Below are 18,325 nucleotides of genomic sequence, written 5' to 3' on the forward strand. Positions count from 1 at the left end.
GGATATTTTCCCCCACTGAGAGAGTGGAAGAGAGAGAGTAGGGGAAGGGAGAGAGGAGAGAAAAAACATTATTGTGAAAGAGACACATTGATTGGTTGCCTCCTTTGTGCGCCCAACCAGGCTGGGAATCAAACCTGAAACCCAGGTACGTGCCCTTGTCTGGGAATCCAATCCATGACCCTCCAATGCACAGGCCAACGCCCCAACCACTAAGCCACACCAGCCAGGGTGGGTTTATTATCTTTAATGAATTAATAAATGTTTTTAAACCGTCTCAGTTTTAAATCAGTAGGGCTTTAGACAAAGGTGGGCTGCTGGCTCCATTGGGAAGTCCCAGCCCTGACCAGTCAGTACCAACTGGTCAGTGCTGGCAGGTTATGTTCAAAGGCAGCCTCCTTTCAGTCATCTCTGTCCTATTTGCAGTGTGAATCTGGGAGTGTTTCTTCTAGCAGGAGTGTCCCCCTTTGCTTAAGATGTCCCATCTTGTGATAAGAGCAGCTTTAGAGCAGCTACTCTCCTGAATTGACCAGGGGAACCTGGTTTTTCAGCATACCCTCTCAAGAAGATAAATTATAGCACAGAAGCTCAGACGTCTCCTCTTCTGACATTTGTGCAACCAGTTTGTTTCTGCTGTGTTACATTCCATCTTCTGTGTTTCACTTCGGGAAAAAAAACTTAAATATAAACATTTTTACATATGCAGATTCCCATGTCAGTATTCAGAAGCAGGTGGAATGTCGGTGCCTGCCCAGAGCGTGGGCACATTGGACACCCCACTGTATTGCACTTGGTCCCACAACACTGCAGACAACTCTGCTCAAAGGATGCCCAATTAAAAAAAAATGTTCACGCCCTGGCCGGTTTGGCTCAGCGGTTAGAGCGTCCGCCTGTGGTCCAGAGAGACCCGGGTTCAGTTCCCGCGAAGGGCACGTATCTCAGTTGCAGTTTGTCCCCGGCCCTGGTTGGGTTGTGCGGGTGGCAACTACTCGATGTGTCCCTTTCACGTCGATATTTCTCTCTCTCTCTCTCTCTCCCTCCCACTCTATCTGAACAAAATATCAAAGTATGTCCTCGGGTGAGGATAAAAGTAAATAAAAATAAAATTTTCACAATGATGATCTTACCTTCAAATATCAGTTCCATCACAGTTGTAAGAATGATCACCACCACCCACTGAGCCCCTTCTACCTCCTCCGCTGCCAAGGCCAGCGCTGAGCCGAGACATGGCCGAGCTGGGGCTCCATCCTCACGGACTGCGGAGCACGTGGTTCCCCTCGGGCAGCCCAGGCTCCTCTCATGCCTTCATTTCCAAACAAAGTTAACAGCCCAAGCAAAATCATTGGAACTAATTGGAACATTAGACTTAGCATTTTCTTTTAATCATACTGATATTTAATTTTCTCTCTGCTGACATATTTACGAAGGCAGTGTGCCCCTGTGGCTCACCCCTCCACATGATTGAATTTTCAAGGGTAACCTACCCACCTCTGATTGCCTCTGCACCCCAGGACTAATGCCCTGTAGGTTGAAGTTGAGGTCATTTGACCCCCCTTTCTCCCTTACCTAAGGTGAGCCTTGAGGTGCCTGTAGCTGATAAGGTGTTTGATAAGACTTTCCTTATTCTGTGTTCTTACTCTGTTGCTCAGGTGTCTAAATGCCAGTGATTCCTTCTTTCCAGACACCTCTGGTGGAAATTTACCATGTAGCATAAATTGCTCATGTTTTCGATAGATACATTTCCAGCAAGAGGTCAATTAGCTTATTATACTTTAATCTAAAGGTTTGGGGTTGGGTGAAATTATGGAAGTGTGACTTCTGCCTGTTAACTGATACTCTATTAGAAAAGACTCCCCAGGTCCTGCCAGTGTTCCTTTCTCTGTAGTTCGTAAGTCAGTCCCTTTCCCAGCATCCTTTCTGCCCCTGTTCAGCTCTAAACCCAGTACGCTTCTACCTGGGTGCCTATGGCGCTTGTCTCCCTGTCTCCAGGCCCTGAAGATCTAGGGTGAACACTGAGAAGCACAATTTGACCATTTCACTGCCCAGCTTATAACCAGTCCACTACTGGTTTCCTCAGCTGGTGGATCTGGCATTCCCAGCCCTTTGTACCTGACCTGAGTCACCTGGCTGTCTGCTGTACATGACCCTGTCTGCTGCCTCCTGCCCCTGTCCACACTCTGTCCTGACCCTGCTGCATCCTTCTCCATCTCACCTTCACCCAGCTGACCCCTACCAGGCCAGTCACCTTCGCCCAGGGCTCCACAGCAGATCCTGTACTATTCTGTGCTCCTGGCAGGGCCTGAACTGAATAAAACTGCCCTTCTGGCCACCAAGCAAAACAGGGATACCTGGAGTGTGTGACAGAACATGGCTGCTGATGTTAACCTGAGCTTATGCACTAGAGCTCTCCCTCGAAATACCCCACCGAGCAGGAGGGCTGTCTGCTTCGGCTGTCCCGCCACACCCCACTCTGTGACTGGCATCTGTGGCTCTAGTAATCACAAAGGGCTGCTTCATGGAAATGCAGATCCAGTCCTCCAGATGACATTCTGTGTTCTCGCAGTGCTATGAATGCTTTCCCTGGACAGGGCAAATAAGTCAGAGACTTCTGAGCGAGGGTGGGGTGGGACTCTATCATTCCTGTCCACTTCCCTTTTCCTAGGGGGCTCTGGAATGAGCACTGGGGACAGGCAAGGGACACATGCAGCTCCTAGCACAACAAAATGCAAGGGACACATGCAGCTCCTAGCACAACAAAATGCAGGTGTTATGAGCACCTGGCCTACATATGCAGCCTTTCAGGAGACCTGACTTGGAATGATTTCTGGTTTTTCCATGTCACTGTTGTGCAGACGGACCTCAGGCCTCCCCTCTGTGAGCCCACAGCTGATATGCTCCATGGAGACCATGTTGAGGCTTCCTTCCGGAGGCTCCCAGGCCGTGCAGACTGCATATCTCATATGCCAGCTATAGACTTAGCTCTAACCAAAGAGTGCAGGGTAGGTTTTTAATGGTGTCTCAGTTACCCAGGTGCAACGTGCTCTAGCATCTTGAGGTTTTGCTTTGTCAGTGACGAGTGGGAGCAGGTGGTATAGACAGTCCCTGAGATCACTTATCAGAGTGGTCAGTGAACCCCGAAGCTCAGGTCTGCAGGCCTCCCGAAGACCTTCTGGTCCTTTTTAGCCCCAGGCTCTGGAGTCTGTGTCTGTCACACGGCCAGGTGTCAACAGTCAGGCCTCCTAGAGGGGGCGTCTCTGTTTGTCCTTCAGAGCCCTGTGACCTTCATAGATGATTCTGGTTGCTCACAGCGTGGCCAGGAGAGAGAGCTGCGCTGCTCTGCCTCAGGGATCACACCACGACTCTGGTCCAAGGTGGATCCTGGGGACACATGCTTGCGCACAGATAGGCCAATTTATGTGAGGTTCCCTTTCGTATCAGAAACAAGTTACATTATTAACAGGATGGTTAGCTTCCGGCTAAGAATTCTGCCAGTTTAGTGCCACAATTTAGAATCAGGCTAAATTTGTCAAGTGACTGAAAGTGAGGTTTTTCAGAAATTATTAGCTCATTTTTTTAATATAGAATTTACAGTCACAATTAGTATATCATAATGATGTTTTCAGGATAAAATACCAGCAGCTCAACTTTTCTGGCCACAGATGTACAACATATATCAGTTTATTTTTGGAGATCTGAAGAATTACCTACTGTAAATAAAAGTCCCCAAGAAGATTTCTCCGGGAAAGAGGTGAACTTACAGTAATATGGGTGATACATTATTAATTAATAACTGTGACCAGCCACTGCTTCAATTAAAAGGACAGCGGATGAGAAGGCCTAATAGAAAAGATATGCTGAATTCTATCTTATAACCACTGAGGTCTGCAGAGCAGACTAGGCAAGGTTTGGCTCTGAGGCCTCTATGTTAGAGATGTTTTAAATAGCCTAAGGGGAGACAGGACTTTCTCTTTAAGAAAGAGGGGCCACATAGGTCTCCCAGAACCCAAGGACAGCACGTGCTATTGGGCAGGGGCAGCTTCCTGTTGGACTGAGACGGGCTGGCACCTGTGTCTCAGTTTAGAGGAGGGATCTGATTGGTCGAAGTGGCCCAAAGGACAGGCACAGGGAGTGCAGGCCCTGCTGCAGGTGTGGGAGGAGGCTGCAGGTGTGGGAGGACGCATGAGAAGGTGCCTAGAAGTGCAGCTCTGAAGACTCAGCTCGAGGAGATTGAGCCAAGTCCCCCAGGGCCAGCAGGTTTTTCCGCAAGGTCAGTGAGAGGAGATCCCAGGCCTGGGCAGGTGGGGGTGTACGGTACTATGGGCTGGCCTGTGGCCTGTGAGGGCAGTGGAGTGAGAGGCGGCTGGGCCAGGAAGCAGTCTCAGAAGTGGCATGGTTACTCTGAAGGTGATAGGAAAGGGGTGTGAGAATTTGGGGCTGGGGCGTTCAGAGGTTCTGAGCCCCTGAGGTTGGTCGGCTTTGTGAAGTCCCAGCTTTCCAGCTTTCCAGAGCAGTCTTTAGGGCAGCCTCCCCCCACCCTTCCCCACTCCCCAGCACATCCGACCTTCCACGCAGGGTCGTGAGCCCAGGGCTCCCCCCACCCTTCCCCCTCCCCAGCGCATCCGACCTTCCACGCAGGGTCGTGAGCCCAGGGCTCCCCCACCCTTCCCCCTCCCCAGCGCATCCGACCTTCCACGCAGGGTCGTGAGCCCAGGGCTCCCCCCACCCTTCCCCCTCCCCAGCGCATCTGACCTTCCACGCAGGGTCGTGAGCCCAGGGCTCCCCCACCCTTCCCCACTCCCCAGTGCATCCGACCTTCCACGCAGGGTCGTGAGCCCAGGGCTCCCCCACCCTTCCCCCTCCCCAGCGCATCCGACCTTCCACGCAGGGTCGTGAGCCCAGGGCTCCCCCACCCTTCCCCACTCCCCAGCGCATCCGACCTTCCACGCAGGGTCGTGAGCCCAGGGCTCCCCCCACCCTTCCCCCTCCCCAGCGCATCCGACCTTCCACGCAGGGTCATGAGCCCAGGGCCCCCCCCACCCCAGCAGGAGCCAGGGCCTGGAGATGGCTCATGTTGGCATCACTATTGGTCTTCTTCTTGTTGCTCATTTATTTGACTTTAAGCTCAGTTATTTTTACAGTAATAATTTGGAGGTAATTGGTCTTTTACCTCAAAAATATCACCAGTTGTGTGGAAGAGGGTCCGTAGGCCTTCCTGAAGGGGTGTTGCGATGAATGCCCTGCAGAGTGAATGGGACCTCACTAGCCATTGAACTGGATTTTTTACTGTCCGTTTTCTCCCCAGCCCATGATGAGGAAAATGCACTGTTCCTGCAGAGAGCAGTTGCCACGCAGCCTCCACTTGCTCTCGCTGGGATTGGAATGATAGAACCTGTGGGGCCTTCCCCACAGCTAACACCTCAACACTGCTTTTTCTCTCCCTCCAGGTCACGCAATATTTAAACTCACATATCTAAGCAATCACGACTATAAACACCTCTACTTTGAATCTGATGCTGCTACTGTCAATGAAATCATGCTCAAGGTGAGTGTCGTCCTCGGCCCGGGCACTAGGCGTGAGGGCTGGCTTCTGCGGGACTGGTTCTCGGGCCTTCTCCTCACACTGGACAAGGCTTGTGGGCCCAGTTTGTCAGAGGAGGAACGTAGCTGGTGAGTACTGTGCCCAGGGCCTCACCGCAGGTCAGCTGCCCTATCCGTACTTCAACCAAAACAGAACCCCCTTCACCTTCCTCCCAGCCCTCCAGTAATCCTGAGCCTTCGTGTATTTATTTACCCTTTTTTTTTTATCCTCACCGCAGAACATTTTTGCATTTATCTTCAGATAGAGTGGGAGAGAGGGAGGAAGAGAGAGAGAGAAACATTGATGTGAGAGAGATACATCAAGTGGCCACCACCCACATGACCTCAACCAGGGCCAGGGACAAACTGCAACCGAGGTACGTGCCCTTAGCAGGAAGCGAACCCGGGTCTCTCCGGTCCACGGGCCAACGCTCTAACCGCTGAGCCAAACCAGTCAGGACTCTTTATCCTTTTTAGGCACCATTTCTTTCCTTCCATCCACTGTCAGGAGCCCCTTGAGGCTCCTGGAAGACTCTGAGGAAATTGTTATTATTTGAAGACACCTTAGTGTGCCCAAGATAATTTCAGCAACCTGTTCTAAACACACTTAACTTGTCGCTAAAATTGTCTGTCACTGCATCTCAACAGTGCTCACCGAGCGCCTTTGTAAGCCAGGCCAGTGCTTGGGATGCTGCGGTGACACCAGTCCCTGCCCTCAAAGCTCCCCTCTCTCACAGGACTCAGACACTGCACATTAAAAGGATAAGCAGCCTGTGAAGGGGCAGAGGGCAGGGCCCAGCACAGTGTGGCTGGGAGGCTGTGCCCAGGCCACACACACCCTGGCAAAGTGGGGTTGGACTGGGAAGAGCTGCCCCGGGGTCTTGCCGATTCAGGAGGGGCGGGGTAGGGCCCAAGTGTGCATTTCAAAGATGCTCCCAGGTGCTGCCAGGCTGCTGCCCTGGGCACCACACTCTGAGTGCCCTGGACTAGTGGTTTTCAGACTTCCAAACAGAATCCTTTCTTCAGACTGATTCTAATGTAGTTGATCAGAGAGAAGAGAGCAGCTGCTTTGGCAGAGCAGGTCTTAGAGCCAGAGGGGCTCTGAGTTGTGTGATGCTGGCTAGTCTCATCACCTCTCAGGGCCTCAGTGTTGCTGCCTGTAAAATGGGGGTCATGGCAGCTACACTGCCCCACACCACAGGTCTATTTGAGAACAAGGCAAATGAGCTGTGATGAACCTACTGAGATGACTGTTCATTCTCTTCCCAAGCGTGGAAGCCGTCAGGTAATAATAATAGGAAGCAGCAAAGATCCATCAGGGACTGCGCAGCTCAGGCCGGCTGAGCGCTGACGCACCGTTTCGTCGACGTCACAGCTCTGGTGCAGTGCTGTCAGATGTTCCCTTTTCCTAGGTGAAAACAGACTCAGGAAAAAAGTGAGCTTAGCCCGGACCAGGACTGGCAGAACCAGAACTTGTGCTCATAACCCCCCAGAGGTGTGTAGACTTAAGGAGTTGAATGGGAGATTTTAATGAAATGGAATTGTCTTACAGAAATGTTTTGAGGCAAAGTGCTCATGGCTGCAAAAGATTTTCAGAAGTAGTAGATGAGAATTAAAAAGATATCGATGGCCCTGGCAGGTTTGGCTCAGTGGTTTGAGCGTCGACCCCCAGACCAATGAGTCTCGGGTTCGATTCCGGTCAAGGGCATGTACCTCAGTTGCAGTTCGACCCCGGCCCTGGTCCGGTCGTGCAGGAGGCAACCAGTCGATGTGGCTCTATCATGTCGATATTTCCCTCTCTCTCTCTCCCTCCCACTCTATCTGATGATTAAAAAAAGATATTGCTGCTAGGAGGACAGTCTGGAGCCGAGACAGAATAGCATTGTCGGTTGGGTGGAAGGCGAGCGGGTTCACAGACCACCTGGATCACAGTTGTCCCCCCATCCCCGCCCCTGGACCAGGTTGCGCTGACCGAGGGCTTGCCCAAGTACTTAAAACCAGCGAGCTAAGAGTTACTTGCCAAATTGTCACCAGATAGCACAGGGAACTTGTGCAGAGTATTCAGGGACTAGGTAAAGAAATATTCCATTACCCCGTCAGGGGCTCTGCTTTTTTTATAGCCAGCATTAAAATATTCAAGACTTGAGAAGGATTCTAGTAAAATTATAATCCTGTGTTTGACATCAAAATAATTTTCACAACAGCAGATTGATGACAGAAACACAGGTTTATGACTTTAGTAGGAGACTGTGGAAGAGCAAGTGCAGAGAAATCATTTTACAGGACCAAATGCTCTCTGAAGCAGATGCTTTCCTGCAAAGTCCCTGAGGCCCGTCGCCGCCCCTAAAATGTCTGTTTTCATATCAAATGTTTGTAGAAATATTGCATCATGCACGAGACTCCAAGAGAGTCACAGCGTGCCCAGGCCTGATTTAGTCAGAGAGCTAACGACCATGATCTTGACGGAAGATTAAATTTCACTTCTCCCGTCTCTGATTTTTATAGCAATTTAGATACTTAGCCTTACCTGCCGCTCCCACGGTGTCTTGGTGAGCTTCTCCCCGGTATCCAGTGACGGCAGCCCCTGCCTGTGTCCAGTAGTTTGGCCGAAATGTTTCCATCAGAGGCTCTTCAGGGCTCTTAGTCTCAAGTAATGCATGTGGTGGTTCTAGAATTGGGTGTTTTCCACAAAACGAGCACTTCGGACCGAACTGAAGGAAGAAATAAAGGCCAGAGGCTGATGTCAAAGAAACTGACAACAGGCAGTTCTTCATCGAATTATTTTGTCTCATCATGGTTTTCTTTGTGTAGAAACATTAATGTCTCCCATTTATTGAGCACCAACTGCATGCAAGACGTTTAGTGCGCATTATCTCATTCATTCTTCACAACTGGCCTGCAGTCTAGACGTCATTTATCCCCATTTCATAGATGAGGAGGTAGAGGCTCAGGGCCACAGAGCACAGAGGGGGAGGGTCAGCTGGAGCCAGCCTGAAGAGTTCCCCAGCCCCTTCCCACTCTGAGATATGGTTGAGCGAAGCCATGTGTGGTCCCTAATTCTGCAGGCTCGGAGATGAACCTCAGAGGAATCATTGGTTTCTTCAAATCGGGTTCTTCTCATGATCGAGTGATGGAGGCTGTGGCTTTATTGGCCATGAAAACTCCCTATATTTTTATGCCTCAAGCTGTAAAATGCATTGAGAGTGAAACACTCTATAGTGCATAAAATTGTGCACGTTTTAAGCCACAGCATATTAACCAGCTAATGGCAGACCAAAGGGCGTTTTTATCTTTTGATTATTACATTAATCTTCCATTAAAATTATCTATGTGATTATCACAAAGCACTGAAGATAATAAATTTAGGAAAGAGTTGGCTTGTTAAGGATCGTTTTTAAATGCTTTTGTCGAGTTGTATGTGCCAAAATACACTGAAAACACTAGGTTGGCTGAGTGTGCAAACAATATAACCCAAAGATTGCTCTCATTAAGAATGATAAAACCTCGTTTCCACACATTGTCTGTAGCGGCCCGAGTCAGCCCAGCCCTGCAGCTCTCATGATTTATTGCTCTCAGCTGGCAACTTGGCGAGGCCGTGGCCAAGCGTGTCAGGCCCTCGGTACACGCACACCAGCCTCTAACGCCTGCTGCTAGCGACTATCAGAGCAGAAAGTTTGGAGGGGACACTGGCGGAGCCACAACCCCTGTGAGGTGTGCCCCCCCCACACTGCCTCCCTCGAGCACCCGCGGGTTCCTTCTCAGCATGACACGCACCCTGGGTGCAGGACATGTGGCCTCAGAGTAGAATCAACAGAGGTGGTGGCAGGTTCCCGAACCCAAAACTACTCAGGTCTCTAGTCAGAGCTATATACTTCAGAGTGAAGACAAGCGGTGTTTGCTCACAGAGCGCCAGCCTGAGGAGCGGGGAGCAGCAGGAGTGATGTCGGGGTGCGGGCAGGGGTGCCTCTGAAGAGGTGGGGCCTGACACCCCTCCAGGTCCCGGCTCAGGCACTAGCTGGGTGACCCTGAGTAAATGATGTTACTATTCTGTGCCTCAGCTTTCTCGTCTGCACACTGGGGATGATGGCGGCATCCCTCGAGAAGGCTTCGGTGAGGGTTAAGTGCGTTAACCCTCGGACAGCACTCCAGCCTGCTGCCCCGCTGCCAGCCAGGGGCTCGCCCTCAGCGCTGGGTGCAGTTCTGATCAGCCCCCCTGCCCTTCCCTGGCTCCGCCCACCTCACCTTGACCGGCCACTGAGTGTCTGCACTTCCACGGACACCCCCTTGTTGTGTTCCTCTGCTGAGCCTTGTGCATGCTGGGTCTCCCCTGCCCCTTGTGAACCCCAGACTCCTAGTTCTCTCAAAACCCAGCTCTTTCATTCCCTCTGCAAGCTTTCCTGCCCATACCTCCGCAGCAGTTACCCCGTCCCTCTGTGCTCCTGCAGCCTGTTGTCGCCCTTGTCATACTGTTGCACACTCACTAGGCTGTGAGTTCCTCAGGACACGGGCCAAGTCTTACTTTCCCTTTGTCCCTTGAACCGAGCATGGGACCAGGCTCAGACATGGCAGATGCTGCGACGGTGACTGTGTGTGTGTCAGCATGTGGTAGGTCCGCGTGTGCAGATATGAAAAGACCCCAAGAGCACCTGCGTGCAGACGGCTGAGCTCCTTGTCTGGCCGTAACCGGGCAGGAGCCCTGCTGTGCACTCTTCATGCAGGGCCCGGTCAGCTCCGCACTCCTCCCCGAGCCTCGTGTCCCTTGCATCAGAGGCGCCCGCGCTGAGGAGCTCGTGCGCACCGAGTGAAGTACCAGAGCTGGAGGCTCTGCCTGCTGGGGGGCTGAATAGAGCGCCTTGGTTTGGTTTGGTTTGGTTTGGTTTGGTTTGGTTTGGTTTGGTTTGGTTTGGTTTTCATTCCTACGACGTTCTCATCTTTTAGCGAAGAAAGGGGGGCTCAGGGGAGTTATGTGCAAGCCCGGGGTGAGGCGCAGAAGCAGGCAGGCCAGTGCTCGGCCTTCTGGGAGGTGGCACGTGTGAGCAGGAACACAGGCTCTGGGTCAGAATAGCTTCACCGCCCGGAGCATTTGTCCTCTCCCAGCCTCCGCCTTCCTGTCCTTCAGGGGCTCGGCCCCAGCCTGCCAGGTTGCTGTGAGCACTGGAGCCAAGCACAGGAGACCACTGGCCCTGAGGGCACCCCGCCCAGGTGCCCTTTGTCCCCGGGTGAGCAGAGCCTGGCTGCTGGCCAGTGACTGGGCTGTGTCCTCTTGCTTTCTAGGTTAACTACATCCTGGAATCACGAGCAAGCACTGCCCGGGCTGACTATTTTGCTCAAAAACAAAGAAAATTGAACAGACGTACAAGCTTCAGTTTCCAGAAGGAGAAGAAATCAGGGCAGCAATGACAGTGGCCTCCAGCCTCAGTCTGTTGCGGTGGCTCAGAGCCTGGCTGCCAGGGCCAGGTGGCCCAGAGCCCACCCTGTGTGCTGCAGTCCTCAGGGTGGGGGGGCAGCCTGGCTCCCGGGCACAGGGCTGGGGGCTTTGGGGAAGGGGTGGCACCCCTTAGAACAGAGCTGGGGACATTTCCACAGGATCGGCCTGAGTAGCAATGGCTGTAATGAGCAGTGCCTGGGCCAGATGACATCAGAGGAGCGCGTGCTGCCTAGTCATCGTCACTGCTGACGGCCCCACCACGGATGTACATAGCCATGCTCACACGTGTCCTTGCAACTTGATCAAATTTCTTAAAACAAACAAAGAACAAAAATGTACATTTCTTTTTTCTTTTAATAAACAGGTGTACTTTTTATCACGGTTGGTATGACAGACCATTCTTTGGGGCAAAGGATTGATTATGTTATTCGCTTTAAAACCTGTTCCCATATTGAACAGGCAGATTGGAAAAGCTATGGCTCGATTGCTCAGAAGAAATATTTAGGGCTTAGTCAATAGTTGTAACTATGCCATTTGTTTAAATGAGCAGTGCTTTGAGGACAGTATCTTGCTAAGGCTGGGAAGGGGCCCAGTGATGTGCGTCCGAGACTGCACCATGTCCCCTTCAGAAGCCTCTCCCCAGCTCGTCCAGCTCCTCCTGACTTCAGGGACGCCCCGGTGCGGGAAGCACTGGACGCTGAGCGAAGGCTCAGCGGCGGGTCTCCAGGTCGTGTTCAGCTCCCGGCCGGAAGTGGTCTTTCCCATTCTTCGGTAGCAGATTGGCCTGCATGTGGATTTTTCCTGGACGCTTCTTCACTCTGCCAGCTGGGAAGGGCCTCAGTTCCCTTCCTCCCTCTCCTCACAGAGTCGGGCCATGTGCAGGCCGGCTGGAGGCTGCTTCTCACTACTTCGGGGAGCAGGGAGCAGACATAGGGCACAGGAGGCCTGCCTCCATGGCAGGAAGGAAGGACAGGCGTCCCCTGACACCACACCTCTGGCCACACCAGATGCCTCCGCGGTCCTCACCAGCCTCCAGGTTCCCTCCTGGGGTTACGTCCTTTCTCACTGTCCCTGACCAGGTCAAGGACCAGGTGTTTCACTGAGGACCTACGTTTCAAACAGTTTTTAAATGGTCTTACAGGAAGAGATGTGATGAAACAGCATCTCGAGGTCCAGTGTATTTCTTCGCACAGGGGTCATTTTAATGAATTCCTTTCATTCTGCTCTTTGTTCAGCCAACAGAAGCAGCCCTTTTCTAATGTCTTCCATCCAGGAACAAAAGAGAAATATTATTTGTAGCTTGCTATCTGTATTTGAATTTTTAGCAATTTTATATTTAGATATCTTTGACAAATGTAAATGACTACTTTGGTCATTAAATCCTGTGACATATTCAATATTAAAATAAAAGTCATATGAATACTATCTTTTGCCTGTTGCTTTGAATCCTTGAAGTCCTCAGGACGTTATCCTGAAGACGGACCCTACAGTGACTTGCTCTGGGTGGCAGCCAGTGTGGCCCCGACATCTGTGATATGCACCAGGGCCTCCCTAATACCGAGCAAGACAGGGTGACCCTCTTCACTCCGGTGCCATTGAAATCACCTCCGTCAGTGACAGCAGCAACATCCTTGCCGTAGGTGCGCTGCAGCTCACTCGCATTTACGTACATGGCCACTGGAGGAATAATTTACGGGGGACACTAACCACCACCCTGGTCAACAGGGTATTGAGACTTGAAAATCCATTTTCCCCAGCCCCGTCTCACGCCCCATACCTGAGCTCTAAGAGAGGACTGTGAGCTCCTGGAGGGTAGGCTTTTCACCAAGCAGCAGGAGCTCAGCACCCCTAAGGCAAACGGAAGTGACCTGACAGACCCCACTTCCCCTTTCTAGCAGCCCTCCTGACCCAACTCCAGTGTGACCCCCACCCGACACGATAACTCACAGCCAGGACTTGCCACGTGTGGGTCCCTGGAGCCCTGGCCTCAGCTGGCCTCTGAGGGCCTCCCCGTGGTCTGAGGGTCTGCTGCCGCTGGCAGGCTGTGTGCATGAGCCCCTGTAACACCCACAGCCAACCTCTGACAGGTCCTGTCATTACTTCCATTGCAGAGGTGAGGACTTGGGGCTTGGGAGGGTCCCCCCTTTTGTCTGGGACACACCATGACTCAGACACCACAGCCATGCTCTTAACTGTGGGGCTCTGCCCTCCACAGCTAGTGCCTGGCCCTGAGCTAGGCACTGCCTCCTCAGGCCCGAGTTTGCTCGCCTGTCAACAAAGGTGCTGGTTAGGTGACCTCTGCAGACCTTTCTAGAGAACGACTTCAACGTCTCAGAGTCACGGTGAGCCCACCCTCCCTCCGAGTGGTTTCAGTTTGCCGAAACTTGCAGGAGTTTCTCTGTTTCTGAATGAGAATTTTAAGAACTGAGAAATACAGGGTAGGCAAAAAATCAGCTTATAGTTCACATGGAAAAATAATACGATAAGAAATACCAATACAGGAATAAGCTCTGCATGCTCACAACTGTAAACCTACTTTGCCACACCCTGTACTGTGAGTCATGTAGTGCAGCCCCCTCTTCACATGCTCTCCCACAGTCTTTGAGCCTCTGCTTGCACACCTCCAGCGACAGGGCGCTCACCCCTGCTCAGGTCATTGCTTTTCCTTGGCCCATTCGTCACCCTTGGCTGACCGCTGACACCTGCCGGAGCTCACTCATCACTGCGTTGCGGCCTCCGCGTGTCAGATCTCGACACTGAGCGGTGCTTCTTGACACCTTCCACCTGAGCCCCCGGACCTGTGCCCCTGCCACCCCAGAAGGCCCATCAGCTGTTTGAAGACCACGCTGACATCCCTCTGAGTCTTTCTTCATACATTAAAAAGCTGAAGGCGGTCTCCACCCCTGTGGTGTACCTGAAAACCTGCCAGCTGCTGAGGGTGACTTGGTCCCCAGGTCAGGAATTGCAAAACATCAGGGCCCGGGCGGGGAGGAGAGACCCGACTCAGCTGGCAAGACGCTCGCGGTCTGGTGAGGCCAAGAAGTGGGCACGTGACCCCCGGGCCACACCACAGCGAAGGCCATGCGAGCGCTGTGAGGTCCTGCCGGGGTGGGAAGGTGCCCGCAGAGGACAGGAGGTGGGAGGCAGCAGGGCCGGCCGGGAGGCCTGAGCTGTGGGCTGCAGCAGCTGGCACCAGGCCAGGCTGTCACCAGAGCCCTCACCAGCCCTGTTGGAGCAGGACAGTCACAGCTTCTTGATGTCCCCCTGCACATGTGACCTTCCCCTCTGGAGCTCCAGGACACCTGTGACAAGGTAAGGCTTTGCGCCAAGGCCCAGAGGATGTGGCAACGCGAGGCTGCAGCCTGGGGGGAGGGGAAAATAAGGCCCACCCACCCCGGGAAAGACACGGGTTGTTTCTCCACGAGGGGACCCAGGCACAGCATCGACAGCACTTATTTCCCAGCCCAATAAGGATGGCGGCTTCGGTGTGGGCTGAAGAGGGGGCCCTGAGGTGGGGGGGTTGTGCCTCTGCCTGAGCCATCCCTTCCTGGCTGTCCACGCCTGCACCCCAGTGCCCACATCAGCATGTGACACAGGCTCCTGCCACCTGACCTGCCAGAGTTGCCATGGTGCTCCCTCTGTCCAGGAGGGAGGGAGGGATGGAAAGAAGAGGAAGGAAAGAGTAGGAGCTTCCCCCAGCTCAAGCTCAGAAGCCTTGGGGTACAGCCCTGGGGTCAAATCCCGTCTCCCCAAACCCTGGTCTGAGTTCAAGCAGGGCGCACCATGTTCCTGCTCCGAGTTGGGGTAGCAGGGGGACCTGTCGAAGGCTGGGAAGGGGCCCCGTGTGCAGGCTCCACAGCTGGGTCCAGCCCCAGAGCCTCTGCTCACCAGCCTCACAACCTCTCGGTGCACGGTTAACTTCTCTGTGCCTCAGTGTCCGTGTCTATAAAATGGGATGAAAATGCCCACGTCTCTGGGCTGGAATCAAGATTGAATGAGACAGTATGTGCACAGTGAAGGTGCTAAACATTGATAAAAGGCAGCAAGATGTCGACTCTCATCTCACTTGACCCAGCTGCCTGGATGTCATGTGCTCCCCAGTCGTACCCTCTCCACAGGGGACCCAGCTGTGCCGAACTGTCCCCTCCTTGAGTGTCAGAGCCCAGAGAAGCTGCCCATGACAGCTGCCCAGACCAGCTTCCTCAGTGCCCAGGAAGGAGGCACACAGGAGCCAGGCCTCGGCCCTCTGCCTCAGACAGAGAGCTTGCCTGGGGTTATGGCACCCTGGGCCCATATCCAGTCCAGGCCCCAGAGCCACCCTCTGGGACTCAACCCACCCGCCCTTCCTCACCAACTCATTTTGTGAAACAAACCTCATTGAGTGCCCTCTCAAAAAGCAGGCCCTGGCCCTGGACGGTTTGGCTCAGCAGCTAGAGCGTCAGCCTGCAGACTGAAGAATCGCAGGTTCTATTCTGGTCAAGGGCACGTACCTTGGTTACAGGCTCCATCCCGGGCCCCAGTCGGGGTAGTGTGGGAGGCAACCAATCGATGTGTCTCTCTCCCATCAATGTTTCTCTCTCTCCCTTCCTCCCACTCTATCTGAAAAAAAATCAATGGAAACTATCCTCGGGTCAGGATTAAAAAGAAAAAAGCAGCCCTGGCCGGTTTGGCTCAGCGGTTAGAGCGTTGGCCTGCGGTCCGGAGAGACCCGGGTTCGATTCCCGCTAAGGGCACGTGCTTCGGTTGCAGTTTGTCCCCGGCCCTGGTCGGTCGTGCGGGTGGCAGCCACTCGATGTGTCCCTTTCACATCGATGTTTCTCTCTCTCTCTCTCTCTTCCTCTCTCTCCCTCCCACTCTATCTGCACAAAAATTGGAAAAATGTCCTCTGGTGAGGATGAAAAAGAAAAGAAAAAAGCAGGCCCTGGCATCAGGCAGATGGTGCTTGAAGTCCAGCTCTGTCTCCTAGTTGGTATGTCCTTGGATGAGCAACTTTACTTCTTTGAGCCTCCATTTCCTCTTGTATAACATGGGAACAATACGTCCTACTTCCGAGGGGCACTGTGAGGACCGCATGAGTTTGCCAGTCAGGAGGGTCCGGGCTCTGTTGCAGCAACAAACAGCCCCAAGGCCTCAGTGGCTTAACATTTCCCTTCACACACAGTCAGCCATGGGTCCGGCTGACTTTGGCTTCCTACAAAGACTGGGGTGCGGACAGAGGGCTAGAGAATGAGCCACAGAAATGATGGGCTGTGGTTCAAAAGTGACACATGTCATCTCCCACTTCCATTCACGTTTTATTGGCCAGAATCGGTCACGTGGTGACGCCTACTTCAAGGGAACAGTGGGGTGCGACCTGCTAGTCCTGTGTCAGTGCCTGCCTCTTACTAAGCCGTCACGTAAGTAACCGTTTTCTCAGTCCCTCCTCATGTCCACCGAATCCTCATTTTACAGATGAGGAAACAGAGCCCCTCACCTGAGGCCTGAGGGAAGTGGCAGAGTCCCTGTCCCACCGCCCACCTGCCCCCCAGCTGTCCCTGGCGGCCTACACACCCAGGTCCTGAAGGCCCCACCGAGGCACGAGGGAGGACCCTGTACTTGGGCAGCAGCCAAGGAGAGGGAAGGGTTAAGCCTGTCGTGTGTTCCCAGCAGGGGGTGTTCAGAGAGTGATTTGTGAAGTCTCAGATCTGTCCCCGTAGTGGGAGTATATCTCAGGTCCCGGTCCCCGGCCTGTTCATCACCCGCGTAAACTTCCAGGAGGCGGCGGCAGCCCTCGCCGCCTTCTCCGCTCTCCTCCCTGATTAGACAAACAGATGCTGAGGTCTGGAATGAAAAAATAATGTGCCCATTTATTCATTTTTCTGACAAGTCACAATAGATTTTTAACTGCCAATGAGTGACCTCCCGGAGGTGCCCACCAGGCAGCGAGCGGTCATTTCCGCCAGCGCGGGCCCCCTGCCCTGGCGGGGGCTCTCCTGGGACCCGAGCTGGCCGCAGCCTAAGCCACTGTCCTCACTCCGTCCTGGCCCGAGGGGCGTGTCCAGCCGGGTGGCCAGGGCTGCCTGCTGGGCTCTGCTGTCAGTCTGCAGAGGGCCTGGGGGTCTCCTCGGGGCAACCAGGACACAGCCACGACCTGAAGTCACACAGCCCGGGGTAGGATTCCCAGCCCTGCATGTCTAGCTGGGTTTTTGAGGACACCTTTAATCTCGGAGCCTCGGTTTTCCCATCTGTAAAATGGAGATAGTAAGAGCTCATGTCCGTGGTGAGGGTTCAGGGGCACAGCTGGGGCTGGCACTGTGCTTAGCTCCCACTTCAGGTTCCCTAGGACGGCTGTGACAGGGAGGAAACAGGCCACCAAGTGCCAGGCCCTCCCTCCCCCCTGACCTCTGCCGCCACTGGGCTTTGCAGACTGGCTGGTCGCTTGCTGGGTCACAGGGTCACAGAGCTGGCAGATGGAGGCGTCTCTCGGGCTCTCTGCTCTGACGCTGCCTGGAGCAGAGACGAGCTGGAGGAGGGGCAGCTGGGTTAGAGCCCCTGGGTTCCGCCCTAGGGTCCCCCCTCCTAATTCTGCTCCTGAAAACTATGGCAGGGAGCAGAAAGGGCCAAGTCTCCCCTTCATCTGTCATTCCGGGACCTGTGAGCTCAGCCTCCGTGATCCCAAATCACCTTGTGTCTGGTCACATGTGCCTACTCCACACCCTCCAGCCCTCCTGCAGCCAGATCCCTGCCCCTGGAGACTGGCAGGGAGGGCGCCAGTGTAGGATGAATGATGCCCCTGAGGCCGGGAGTTCCAGCCCTGGGGCCAGCACACGCTTCGTACTGTGGACGGCACAGCCTGCCCCGTCTCCTCTGCACACCCCTCCTGGGCCCTTCCTGGAAAGGACTCCGACTTCCTAAAGTCAAACCCACTGTGGGGCTGGTGGGAAGGCAGCTCTGAGTTATATTTGGGTTCCTGGCATGGGGGTGGTGGCAAAGAGCACTTGCTATACAAAAACTCACCCCTTCACCCCACAAATGTCTGAGCACATCCTCTGGGCAGGGTCTGTTCCGGGCCCTCGGTGTCCTCCAGGCCCCCACCTGGCTGGGAAGGCCAGCTTTGACTGAGGGCCCCGGAGAGATGACAGCCAGAGCTCCAGCGCGGGTGGTGGGCAGGCCAGGGCTGGCAGCCAAGGAAGCCCTGCTCCAGCCACAGGGAATCAGCGACGGAGCCGGCAGCCAGTTCGAAGAGCCTCAAGACTGAGCTGAGAATCTGCAAAAGGAATGAAAGTCTGCCTCCCTGCTGTGTGACGTTGGACCTACGCCTCAACCTTTCTGAGCCATTTTCTC

At 53.8% G+C, this 18,325-nt stretch overlaps 1 protein-coding gene across 12 annotated transcripts in view; it reads left to right on the plus strand.

The window, feature by feature from the left end:
* MAPKAP1 (MAPK associated protein 1) overlaps positions 1–11,381 on the plus strand; it is a 236,174-nt gene extending 224,793 nt beyond the window's left edge. For all 12 annotated transcript variants that reach the window (XM_036260486.1, XM_036260494.1, XM_036260483.1 and 9 more), the window contains 2 exons: positions 5,442–5,539; positions 10,849–11,381. In XM_036260486.1, the coding sequence (XP_036116379.1) occupies positions 5,442–5,539; positions 10,849–10,974 (224 nt within the window). In that variant the 3' untranslated portion in view covers positions 10,975–11,381. The remainder of the gene's footprint in view (positions 1–5,441; positions 5,540–10,848) is intronic.
* The last annotated feature ends 6,944 nt before the right edge of the window (positions 11,382–18,325 follow it).

This window comes from Molossus molossus, unplaced genomic scaffold (assembly GCF_014108415.1).
Source record: "Molossus molossus isolate mMolMol1 unplaced genomic scaffold, mMolMol1.p scaffold_m16_p_14, whole genome shotgun sequence".
In the NCBI taxonomy this organism is placed as follows: Eukaryota; Metazoa; Chordata; class Mammalia; order Chiroptera; family Molossidae; genus Molossus; species Molossus molossus.